This window comes from Palaemon carinicauda, chromosome 20, assembly GCF_036898095.1.
Source record: "Palaemon carinicauda isolate YSFRI2023 chromosome 20, ASM3689809v2, whole genome shotgun sequence".
Taxonomy (NCBI): Eukaryota; Metazoa; Arthropoda; class Malacostraca; order Decapoda; family Palaemonidae; genus Palaemon; species Palaemon carinicauda.
The window spans coordinates 25,310,459-25,322,958 of record NC_090744.1 but is presented as its reverse complement, the minus strand read 5'-3'; the positions used below and the strand labels follow the sequence as shown (position 1 = coordinate 25,322,958).

At 39.4% G+C, this 12,500-nt stretch overlaps 1 protein-coding gene across 1 annotated transcript in view; it reads left to right on the top strand.

Annotated features, from left to right (window-relative positions):
• The window catches only part of LOC137659695 (leucine zipper transcription factor-like protein 1), a 159,285-nt gene that overhangs the window by 865 nt on the left and 145,920 nt on the right, over nucleotides 1–12,500 (top strand). The window contains exons 2-4 of the mRNA XM_068394517.1: nucleotides 4,850–4,974; nucleotides 10,338–10,532; nucleotides 11,401–11,599. Of these exons, the coding sequence (XP_068250618.1) occupies nucleotides 4,850–4,974; nucleotides 10,338–10,532; nucleotides 11,401–11,599 (519 nt within the window). The remainder of the gene's footprint in view (nucleotides 1–4,849; nucleotides 4,975–10,337; nucleotides 10,533–11,400; nucleotides 11,600–12,500) is intronic.

Sequence of the window (12,500 nt, the reverse complement as noted above, 5' to 3'; positions counted from 1 at the left end):
GAACCGTGTCACAATCGCTCGCCATTCATTCCTATTTCTAGCACGCTCTCTTCCTTCTCTCATATCTATCCTCCCATCACCCAGAGCTTCCTTCACTCCATCCATCCACCCAAACCTTGGCCCTCCTCATGTACTTCTTCCATCAACTCTTGCATTCATCACCTTCTTTAGCAGACAGCCATTTTCCATTCTCTCAACATGGCCAAACTACCTCAACACATTCATATCCACTCTAGCTGCTAACTCATTTCTTACACCCGTTCTCACTCTCACTACTTCCTTCCCAACCCTATCTACTCGAGATACACCAGCCATACTCCATAGACTTTCATCTCAAACACATTCAATTTCTGTTTCTCCGTCACTTTCATTGCCCCACAACTCCGATCCATGCATCACAGTTGGTACAATCACTTTCTCATACAGAACTCTCTTTACATTCATGTCCAACCCTCTATTTTTTTACTACTCCCTTAACTGCCCCCAACACTTTGCATCCTTCATTCACTCTCTGACGTATATCTGCTTCCACTCCACCTTTGCTGCAACAACAGACCCCAAGTACTTAAACTGATCCTCCTCCTCAAGTAACTCTCCATTCAACATGACATTCAACCTCGCACCACCCTCCCTTCTCGTATATCTCCTAACCTTACTCTTACCCACATTAACTCTCAACTTCCTTCTCTCACACACCCTTCCAAATTCTGTCACTAATCAGCCAAGCTTCTCTTCCGCGTCTGCAACCAGTACAGTATCATCCGCAAACAACAACTGATTTACCTCCCATTCATGATCATTCTCGCCTACCAGTTTCAATCCCCGTCCAAGCACTCGAGCATTCACCTCTCTCACCACTCCATCAACATACAAGTTAAACAACCACGGCGACATCACACATCCCTGTCTCAACCCCACTCTCAACGGAAACCAATCACTCACTTCATTTCCTATCCTAACACATGCTTTACTACCTTTGTAGAAACTTTTCACTGCTTGCAACAACCTTCCACAAACTCCATATAACCTCATCACATTCCACATTGCTTCCCTATCAACTCTATCATACACTTTTTCCAAATCCATAAACGCAACATACACCTCCTTACCTTTTGCTAAATATTTCTCGCATATCTGCCTAACTGTAAAAATCTGATTCATACAGCCCCTACCTCTTCTAAATCCACCCTGTACTTCTAAGATTGCATTCTCTGTTTTATCCTTAATCCTATTAATCAGTACTCTACCATACACTTTTCCCACCACACACAACAAACTAATACTCCTGAAATAACAACACTCATGCACATCTCCCTTACCCTTATATAGTGGTACAATACACGCATAAACCCAATCTACTGGTACCATTGACAACACAAAACACATATTAAATAATCTCACCAACCATTCAAGTACAGTTACACCCCCTTCCTTCAACATCTCAGCTCTCACACCATCCATACCAGATGCTTTTTCTACTTTCGTTTCATCTAGTGCTCTCCTCACTTCCTCTCTTGTAATCTCTCTCTCATTCTCATCTTCCATCACCGGCACCTCAACACCTGGAACAGCAATTATATCTGCCTCCCTATTATCATCAACATTCAGTAAACTTTCAAAATATTCTGCCCACCATTTCCTTGCCTCCTCTCCTTCAATTCTTGAACCAGCCTTCCTTACTCTCTTCACTTCTTTCCATATATATATATATATATATATATATATATATATATATATATATATATATATATATATATATATATATATTAAAACTAGAGGCATGACTGACATGGTGATTTTGTTGATTCTAAGAAAGGATATCTCAGGTCCATTGAGTCTCTGAAGGAAAAAGATTAATAGAAAAAGATAGAACCCCTTTTATGAATCAACTTTACTTAGGGGGAAGCAATGGGCTCCAACCACCCGTTGAGATACTACCGCTAAAGTTATTTGGTCCTTTCACTGGCCAGATAGTACCTCATTGGATCCTTCTCTCTGTTTACGGCTCATTTTCCCTTTGCCTACACATACACTGAATAGTCTGACCTATTCTTTACATATTCCCTTCTGTCCTCCTATGCCTGGCAACACTGAGGTTATCAAACAATTCTTCTTTGCTCAAGGGGTTAATTACTGCACTGTAGTTTTTCAGTGACTATTTTCCTCCTAGTAACGGTAGAAGAGACTCTTTGGCTATGGTAAGCAGCTCTTCTAGGAGAAGGACGCTCCAAAATCAAACCATTGTCCTCTAGTCTTGGTTAGTGTCATAGTCTTTGTACCATGGTCTTCAACTACCTTGAGGTAGAGTTCTTTTACCATTTTTAAATGTATTTTAATTGTTAATTACTTCTCATATAGTGTATATCCATGTTTTCTTTCCTCACTGGGCTTTTTTTCCCTATTGGAGCCCTTTGACTTATAGCATCCTGCTTTTCCAACTAGGGATGTAGCTTAGCAAGTAATAATAATAATAGTAAATTTGGATAGATTAATATTAAATGAAGTATTTGGTGTTAAAGTTATTATGTAACTTAATGCTACTTACACCCACAACCTATCCACCTAAAGGGGCTCAGCACGTGGCTAACCTGTGATGTTGTTCTCAAGGCCTTCCTTCAGCTTACTGTGGTTGAATATCTGGGCACCTGATGTTAAACCATTCCAGACACGTCTGCCCACAGGAATTTATATTCGGAATTGACCATGGCCAACAGTATGATGCTGAAGAAGCCTTTATAGCTGTAGTATTCAGAGTCTGTCTTGGGGGGGAACTTTGCATGCGACATGCTTGTCATTGATGGCCCCAATGATGTGGGGGAAATTCCGTCTTTGTCCATTCATTGGATAGTTTGCTTCATCCTTCTTTCAGGGCTAGGGCATGTAAATTGTTTATCTAGGTACTCCTCCAATATAGCCTGACGTACCTCTCTCCCAAATTTGCTGATGGTGTTGTGTAGCACCCTCCAGCCATACGCTATGTCCCTGTATTTGGTTTCTAGAGGCCAAGTGCTGCAGGGTAATTGCTAACTTGAGTCCTGGCTCTAAGTTTGCTCTGTATTTAGTGCTTGGCCAGGAGAGTCTTGGAGTTAGACTGTTCATCAAACATAGCTCGGGACATCCTCGCAAAGTTCTGGAAGGAACTTGGATCCTCATTACGCAGCTTCGCCATCAGCTTATTGTAGATCGCCAGCTCCAATCTTCTGTCAATCCAGGGTCTGACCCAGACCGATCTTGACCATCTATTTTCTTATTCTTCTTTTCTGGAGCACTTGGAAGAGTTGTGTAACTTGACGGTTATGTTGTTGGGTGAAAGCAACAATAAGACGTCATCTTTGAGAGTGCATGGTATATAGGTGCATACTCCAAAACCAGATGACAATTGACTTGACTCTTGTTTTGGCTCACTTTTTATACAATCTTGAGTTACCGTTATCCAATCGCTATTGGTTCGAAAATTATACGCTATGTATTTGGAATGTATTTTTATGATTAGTATGGATATGCTAGGTACACTATACATTCGGTATACATGCACGATACATACGCTCCCAACATGCAATTACCCGTGAGTTGCGGATAAAGGCCGAACACAGCGAATTAATAATGGATGTATTTTGTATGGATTGTGTTTGCATTGCGTATGTATTGCGAATGTATTACGAATCCCATCCGTAACCAAAATTTTGGGCAGTTAAAAAATCTGGGAGCGGAAGAAACACCCAGTGCGGAGGTTGAGCAATTGATTTCAGCATGAATCACGAATACTATGTTAGGCGAATGCCTACCACCAATTTTGTGCGTAATTCAGTCGCAATTCCCCCGCAAGGCTATGGGACTAGGCCTTAGGATTTGTTGCATGTTTTAGTAATCCATTTCCTAACGAATGAAAAGCATAACCCTTCCTTGTTTATTGGTATTTACATATTGGAGGATGCTGGAAATTAAATTGACAATTTATTGGTAAATGTTTTCTTTATGATATTTACTAATAGAAAAGATTAAATTTCTGAGTAAATAATATTTTATTTTGGCCTTTAATTTGTTGAAAGCTTCTATACGCTCATCACGAAATGTGAAATTTCGTCCTTCTATTTATGAAAAATTATGAACAAGTCTACGGAAATATGTAACCATTTCAAGAAGTCTCCATAGCCTGCTATTTAGTTGCTAGTCTGGTACTGACATGTGTTTAAGAAAATTTGAGAGTTAATAGACAGACCGTTATTTAAAAAGCTGTTTTTACTTATGGAAAAGCAATTTTATGTGATTGATTTTATTAGAAAACCCTGCACTCAAACACTTTTTATTATCTATGGTTGGGATGCTAAGAAATTTGCAGAATAAGTCATCCACCCCTTATGAAAAAAGGTGTTTCTAAACATGTGTATTGAGTATTTTTAACAGAACCCCCATCCACAACCCTTACAGTTTAGAAATCAACCACCTCTCTCTCTCTCTCTCTCTCTCTCTCTCTCTCTCTCATCTCTCTCTCTCTCTCTCTCTCTCTCTCTCCTCTCTCTCTCTCTCTCTCTCTCGTTAGCAAATGATGAAAATATTATGTTTACTTACGTCAAGGCAATTTTATTCTCTCTCTCTCTCTCTCTCTCTCTCTCTCTCTCTCTCTCTCTCTCTCTCTCTCTCTCTCTCTCTCTCTCTCGCATAAGATTAAAAAATGTGTACTTCATGTCAAGGCAGTTTTATTCTCTCTCTCTCTCTCTCTCTCTCTCTCTCTCTCTCTCTCTCTCTCTCTCTCTCTCTCTCTCTCTCTCTCTCTCTCTCAAGATGTATTTCTTACCCATGCCTGTGCAATTTTAACTGCAAATTCTAACCAATCATCTCCCCATTGCAGAGTGACCTGGACTTGAACGACCACCACAGGAAGAACCTGTCCTCGTACCTTCGCTTCTGCAAGTACCAGAGGGCCCACAGATTGCGATCCGTCGACGCTTGCTTTCAGGATGTCAAGGATACCAGGTGATTAGGTTTGCTGATCTTAAGGATACCAGGTGATTAGGTTTGCTGATCTTAAGGATACCAGGTGATTAGGTTTGCTGATCTTAAGGATACCAGGTGATTAGGTTTGCTGATCTCAAGGATACCAGGTGATTAGGTTTGCTGATCTTAAGGATACCAGGTGATTAGGTTTGCTGATCTTCCTCATATAGTCCATGGGCCAGAAAGTGAAACCCTCCCCCCCCCTAGGGAATTTTCACGACCCCCCTAGTTTTCTTCCTTAGGGTGTCCTTTATGCATATCCGGGTGTTTCCAAACACATAAATGTGGCAAAAAGGCAAAATTGTCACTTTTTGTACAAACCGCACGCCAAATTTTCACATTTTCCGCCGCACTGACTTTGTGTCGCTTTATTGGCTCTAACTTCCTTAATATCAAAACTAAGTGAAAATTTTTGGTACCAACATAATGCTAAGACCAAGAGCTACACAATGGTATATAATTATGTCCATAATTAAGGATTAATACGTATTCCAGGGACATTATTGTACCCCCTACCCTTAATTCTTGTTCAAAAATGGGCACGTGTAACTAGTTGCTACTGATACTGATGAAATTGTTGAGGCATTTGGTTACATTTCTGTATTTGATTTTGTACATAATCTTATTTAGAATATTGCATATCAGTTTCCTTCATTAATTTCCCAAAATATGTGAATTAAGTGACAATAATCAATTGATTGTATAATGGCCACATATTTTTATTGATAGCTACTTTGTAGGGAACGCTTCTTAATAACTTCTGTAAATCGTGACGTATCTGCATTATTTTGGTGCTAATCAAATGCTTGGAGCATATACAACTAAGCTTGATGATGTAAAGTTAATCTGTTACTGAAATCCATTATCTAAATTGCTGTTACCTATCCCCCACTCCTTAAAAATAGTCCAAATTTCCATTGACAGAACTTTGTTCTACCCTCATCTTCCCTATCATCTCTACTTTCTGGTACCAAATGGCAAAAAAACAATTTATCTTTATGATTTATTATAAAAAAGAGTATTTTACTAACATTTAAAGAAGGAGATGCTTTGAAGAGAAGTATACTGCTTGGACATTATTCACTGTAGAGTGGCCACCACATACTTATGTCATGAATATGCATGCACAAACATAGTAAATATGACTAAAACTATAAATGTAGGACACTACCTATTGCAGTGTGTCTGACTTTCATATCTGACAGGTGTCATTCACTGAGAGAACCAAGAAAATCATTGATTAACAGTAGGATAAGATAAATGTAACCAATATAAATGTCATTTATAACTTTAACTGACAACTAATACCAACAAGTAAATGGTGAAGAGCTTGGAAGTCTACGTCAATGTTTGAAATCTGCTAAGTTGTGTTCATATAAATATCATTATATGTGGAATATGATGGCCTAGTTAGTCTCTCTTGGCACTGGCAACATACAACTACAGAAAAGAACTAGCTTGACAATTTACACATTGCGTTCATGATTCTTCATCATAAATGTTGTCGGCTAGGTTGTTAATATCAATATCCTCTGTATCCAAATCATCATCGCTGTCAGCTTCTCTGTCTAGCATGATATCAATGAGTTCCTGTGGCAGTATATCACCTTTGACCCAGTCAGTCTGCAGCTGTCCTGAGTCATCAAGTTTCCAGCCTTTGCCTACTGGACTTGGTATATCTGGATATGGCACACTGGACTTATTCCAAACATATGCTTGGTTGTTGCATCTGCGGATATGCATGTGCAGTGATGACCTGCATGGTGGGAGCAATCTCAGATCAATGCCATCACAACTGGACAAAGTTTGGCCTTTCTTGAGCTGGAAATTTTATCTAAACATATCATAGAGCAGCTTGTTTATGTCTTTGTAGTTGGCCTTTCCATACATACAGCAGACAAACTGTTCAAGTTCACTGAATGTTTCTTCAGAAAGTTCAGCAGTGGTTGCTGGAGAGATTAATGCTGAATGGTATTCAGGATGGGCATCAAGTGTCTTCTTTGGTGTAAGTTTACCTTGGCGAACGAAGGCACTTGTTGTATCGCATTCTGTGAATGCATGAAAAGAGTACATGAGTTTACCGTAATCTGTACCATGTTTGCTAATAACAGCTCTCATATCAATTAGTCTTCTCTTGTTTGAAACGCCAGTATCAAATAACACAGACGGGTCAATATCTTGAGAAAACTTCAACAGCAATAGGAAGACATCAGTATCTGGTGAACGGACTACAATCACCTTTTCTGCACTAAAGGATTTGGCAGCATGGATGCAATGCAGAATGATCCGAGTATCTGCTTCCTCCTGTGAAGAAAATAGGTCCTTCGCCTGCATGGTCTGAACAGTCAATCCATCCTCACTTGTAAGGAGAGTGCATTCGTCCTTATACACAAAATATACATCTATTTGTAAACTCTTATTGCATGGTTGTAATGTTTGCCCCTCAACATTTGATCAATCGATCCACTTGCACATACACCAGCCTCAATAATGATGTCCTCAAAGCCTGTGGCAGACATCATCTTCCCGATGACTCCAAGGTAGGAGCAGATTGTATGAATGAAATGCCCCAATCCTTACAAGAACACCACTGTATTCTCGTGGGTTTTGCCACATGATAGTGTAAGCTTTCATTACTACAGCTAGATCAAAAGTTACGATAGTGACCTCCTGCTGCACATCCTTTGTGGTCTGCTGACATAGTCGGAGTATGTGCTGAACTGTGTTATTATCAGTAATTGCCCTATGTACTGGCACCATGTAATCAACTGTAGACTGAGCACAGGCTTCAACAAAATCACGTTTTCCAGTCAGTGACAACCATCCAGCCCAACCAGGAACACTTCGTTCATTAGATTTGTACAATCTTGCAATAGTCCAAGCAAAGTCTGATTCCTTGGATTCATGAAATGAAACTGGTATTGTCACAGATACATGTTCCACTCTCAAATTAGGCTCAGTCCCACTCATGAAACAAGGTGGCAGTTCTTTATCCTCATAGCGAATTGACCTGTCTTTATTACTCTTCCCTGACTGCGGAGGTGGCTGCTCCCTGTTCATGTCAGAACTTGCACTACTAGATGTCTCCTGAAAGACAATACCATGTGCTACATGTGTTGTTCCAGCCGCTGATGGTGTTTCTTCAGACAGGTCGAAGTTGTCCCAGCTGAAGTGGAGAACTACATTATTCATACAGGATGATATGGCTGCGGGAAGTAAGGATTCCTGTGTGTTGATTTGGTTACATATGGCAGTTTCTAGCTCCATCACTTGGGAATATGACCAACAGTGACCAAAATGATTCAGCAGTGTAATGAGCTCAGTACTTCCTGTCATATGTCTCAAAGTTATTCCAAGAAGAACATGTTTAGGCATTTTCCATTCTCCTCGGCTCATAGCATAACATACATCTTGAGCACATGAATCAACCATCCTCTCCAACTTTGACGAAATATCTTTAAATGGTTTCCCACATAGAAGCTGCGACAAAAAGTTAATCAGGATTAGTGGTGGTTTGTTCTCTATGGACATCAACTGCGCTGCTGTAGGTGGCCATGGCAGTACGTCTGCTTTCCTTTTGGCATCCATCAGTTGTCGCCTGAGCATCATAGCTGCTTCCTGGAGAAACCTTTCCTCAGAGGCAGCCATCTCAAATGCTGCCTCTACTGCTTGTCCAACTGGTAAGAGATCAGAATATATAAGTTCACTTCAGTATTTGGGTGCCCAGAATTTAACCCTGCGACTAAAATGTTTCTCCAACTTATCCTTGAGTTTATAGATTTTGTAGTTTGGATTGTAAGTTGATGGATGATGTTCTTGTAAATATAGCAAATATTTCTCTTTCAACATTGTCATACGTTCTACGTTGCACCCCTTGATTATATGTTCTTCAACATAATCACAGATGTAGGAGAATGCTTCGCTATGGGCAGCTAAATGTTCAACAGCCCTCTGATCCTGCTCTTTATTAACATTTCACTGCTGCTTACGAGTGTAATCTCTGCGACAAGAATTATGATAATGTGCCTTTCGTGCTCGCAAGTCACAGCCTTCAATCTTTCCAAGTAATGTGTAGTCATTTTTATGCTTTGCAGCCTGTAGTATTGACTCAGCTGCAGTTTCTGTAACACACTTTGTTGGAAACTCTCTGACACCTCTCTGAAGAAAATAAAATTGATGAAGATGATACTTGCTTTCGATTTGAAGTTGAAGGCCCTTCGTCATCTTCAACTGGATGTTGTCGTTTCTTACTTTTGATATGACCAACATTTATAAACTTTTGATAACACTTCCTGTGTATTCCATGGGTATTTGCATTCATCGTGTCTGGAACTTCTTCATAGATTTCATGCATCCTCACATTAGCATCAGCACTAGCTTTGCGGAGCTGCACTGATTCCTTGATCTTTTCAAAGCTCACATCAGTCAGTTTTCGAACAATTTTGTCAGTTTTCTGTTCAGAAAAATGTATAATGTAAGTCCTTTTGGCACATACTGCAGAGATTTCATCTGACTTTTCTTTTCAGTAAACTAACTGGGCGTTCTGCCATGCTGACTAATTATCACCACTTAATATTGGATCCTTTGCCTGAAATGCAAATGCATCATAATTTATGCACAAAACCAATTTCAGAAAGCTGGAGAATATATTTTTATCTATTGACACCAAAATGGTGCAGTTATGTAACAATTTACAGAAGTTACGGAGAAATGTTGGTATTGCTGGAAATATGTGGCCATTATACAATCAATTGATTATTGTCACTTAATTCACATATTTTGGGAAATTAATGAAGGAAACTGATATGCAATATTCTAAATAAGATTATGTACAAAATCAAATACAGAAATGTAACCAAATGCCTCAACAATTTCATCAGTATCAGTAGCGACTAGTTACACGTGCCCATTTTTGAACAAGAATTAAGGGTAAGGGATACAATAATGTCCCTGGAATACGTATTAATCATTAATTATGGACATAATTATATACCATTGTGTAGCTCTTGGTCTTAGCATTATGTTGGTACCAAAAATTTTCACTTAGTTTTGATATTAAGGAAGTTAGAGCCAATAAAGCGACACAAAGTCAGTGCGGCGGAAAATGTGAAAATTTGGCGTGCGGTTTGTACAAAAAGTGACAATTTTGCCTTTTTGCCACATTTATGTGTTTGGAAACACCCGGATATGCATAAAGGACACCCTAAGGAAGAAAACTAGGGGGGTCGTGAAAATTCCCTAGGGGGGGGAGGGTTTCACTTTCTGGCCCATGGACTAATATACTTATCTATCCTTTTTCCCCATTATGAATTCAGTAAGGAATCTCTTCTCTTCCTTCCCAGGATCGTAGAGGACACTTACACCTCCGACGAATTGATTGAGATCCTGGACTCCTTAGCAGACGTCGTCAGAGCAGAGGTGGAGGGCGAACTCATCCACGACACGCACACCAACTCCCTCCTCCTTTCCCAGCTCTTCAGCCAGGCACAGAAGTGGCACTTGGATCTCCACGTGGACACGTCCGATCTGGAAAACATGTGAGTACATAACTATATCTTAAATTCATCTTTATAACTAAATAAATAAGTAAACAGCTGAATAAATAACTAATGAGGTGGTATGGTGATGTCATGAGAAGAGATGAACAGTATATTGGGAGGAGAGTGATGTAAATGGAGGTACAGGGAACGAGAAGGAGAGGGAGACCAGAGCGAAGGTGGATGGACTGTATCAAGGATGACCTTCGATCAAAGGGATTAACCGGTGATGAAGTGTGGGACAGAGGTAGATGGAGAAAGCTGACCAGAAACATCGATCCCACATAGAAGTGGGAAAAGATGCAGACAAAGAAGAAGAAGAAGTAGAAGAAGCTGAATAAATAACTAAAAATCTAAATAAATAACTAAAAGATAGATAAATAAATAAATAAATAACTAAATTTGCAAGTCCTCGCTTGAGCCGTCTTTTGTTTATCCAAGACTAGTGTAAGTTTGGTATAGATAAGAGGAGTCGAATTTTTGTGTGTGGAGGTCAAGAAGTTAAGAGAATGTTGTTGGAACTATTAGAATTTTATGTATATTTTATGCAATAGAAGTAATCTCTCTCTCTCTCTCTCTCTCTCTCTCTCTCTCTCTCTCTCCTCTCTCTCTCTCTCTCTCTCTCTCTCTAATATAGTTCTTTAGACGGACTGATATATAGTCAACATCCCTTTTAATAAACAGCTTGAATAAGCGGGCTTTAACTTTTCTTAAAAGCTAAATGTTTAATGTTTTAATAGAAAACATTTTAGAAAAATAGAAAATATAATTATCTTAGTAGACAAATAAAGCCAGAGATCTTTAGCTGTTTATTAAAAGTTTTTATTTTCCTTTTCCAAACTAAATATGGGTAATGTTACCCCAACAGAGAACTCATAGAAGAAGTCAGGAAGTTCGAGGATCTGGAGCTTCAAGGGCGTGTCGTTGACATGCCTTCGCCGCAGAAGAAGACCTTGGCGCCCCTTAACGACGGAGGGGCACCGGTGGCCCTCCTGCAGAACCGTATTCAGTCACTGACCGAGGACAACAGTGAGCTTACCGAGAAACTCAGGGCGTTGGAAAACCAGGTGAGAGATTTCATTATTATTATTATTATTATTAGTAGTAGTAGTAGTAGTAGTAGTAGTAGTAGTAGTAGTAGTAGTAGTAGTAGGTGAGCTACAGCCCTAGTTGGAAAAGTAGGATGCTGTAAGCTCAAGGGCCCCAACAGGGAAAAATGGCCAAGTGAGGAAAGGAAATAAACTACAAGAGAAGTAATGAACAATTTAAATAGCATATTTAAAGAACATTAACAACAATGAAAATTAAATTTTCATGAATAAACTATAAAAACAGACTTGCGTCAGCCTGTTCCACAGAAAAACATTCGCTGCAAGTTTGGACTTTTGAAGACAGTGAAAGACCATATGTCCAGATAGCCATTTGTCCTTACCTGATCCTATTACAAAGACAACAGGGAAATATTTTGGGGGAAAGGTCAGAATGTTATTCTCTCCCCCCCCCCCTTCCTTTCCAAGATTGTCTGCCTTAAAAAGTGCATTCCAAATATTATGTCTATAATACAAAAAATAATCCTTTTATTTTTTCCATAGTAAATATAATTTACAGTTATGCATAGATTATTTTTATAGGGTCTTCTCGGGAACTCAAAGGCAATAAAAATCAATATTCTAACAGTTTGATTTTCGCAATCTGGAGTCCTACTTCCCTTCTCCCTGAAAACCTGAAATTCTCCCCCATTTATGAACCTCATCCCTAGAAGTAGCGAAAAATCCTTCGTCTCAAAATTCTGGAAAGCGTAGAAGGAAGGCTGCCACTATAACCCGATATGGATGACAGCTTGAAGGCTCTTGTATATCTTGGGACTCCTGAATAAAAGAAAGAATAAATCAAGAAGAAAAAACGTAACGTCTATCAGGACCTTCATTGAGCTTCGAAGGAGATTCCAGAATTATGTATGAACAAGGA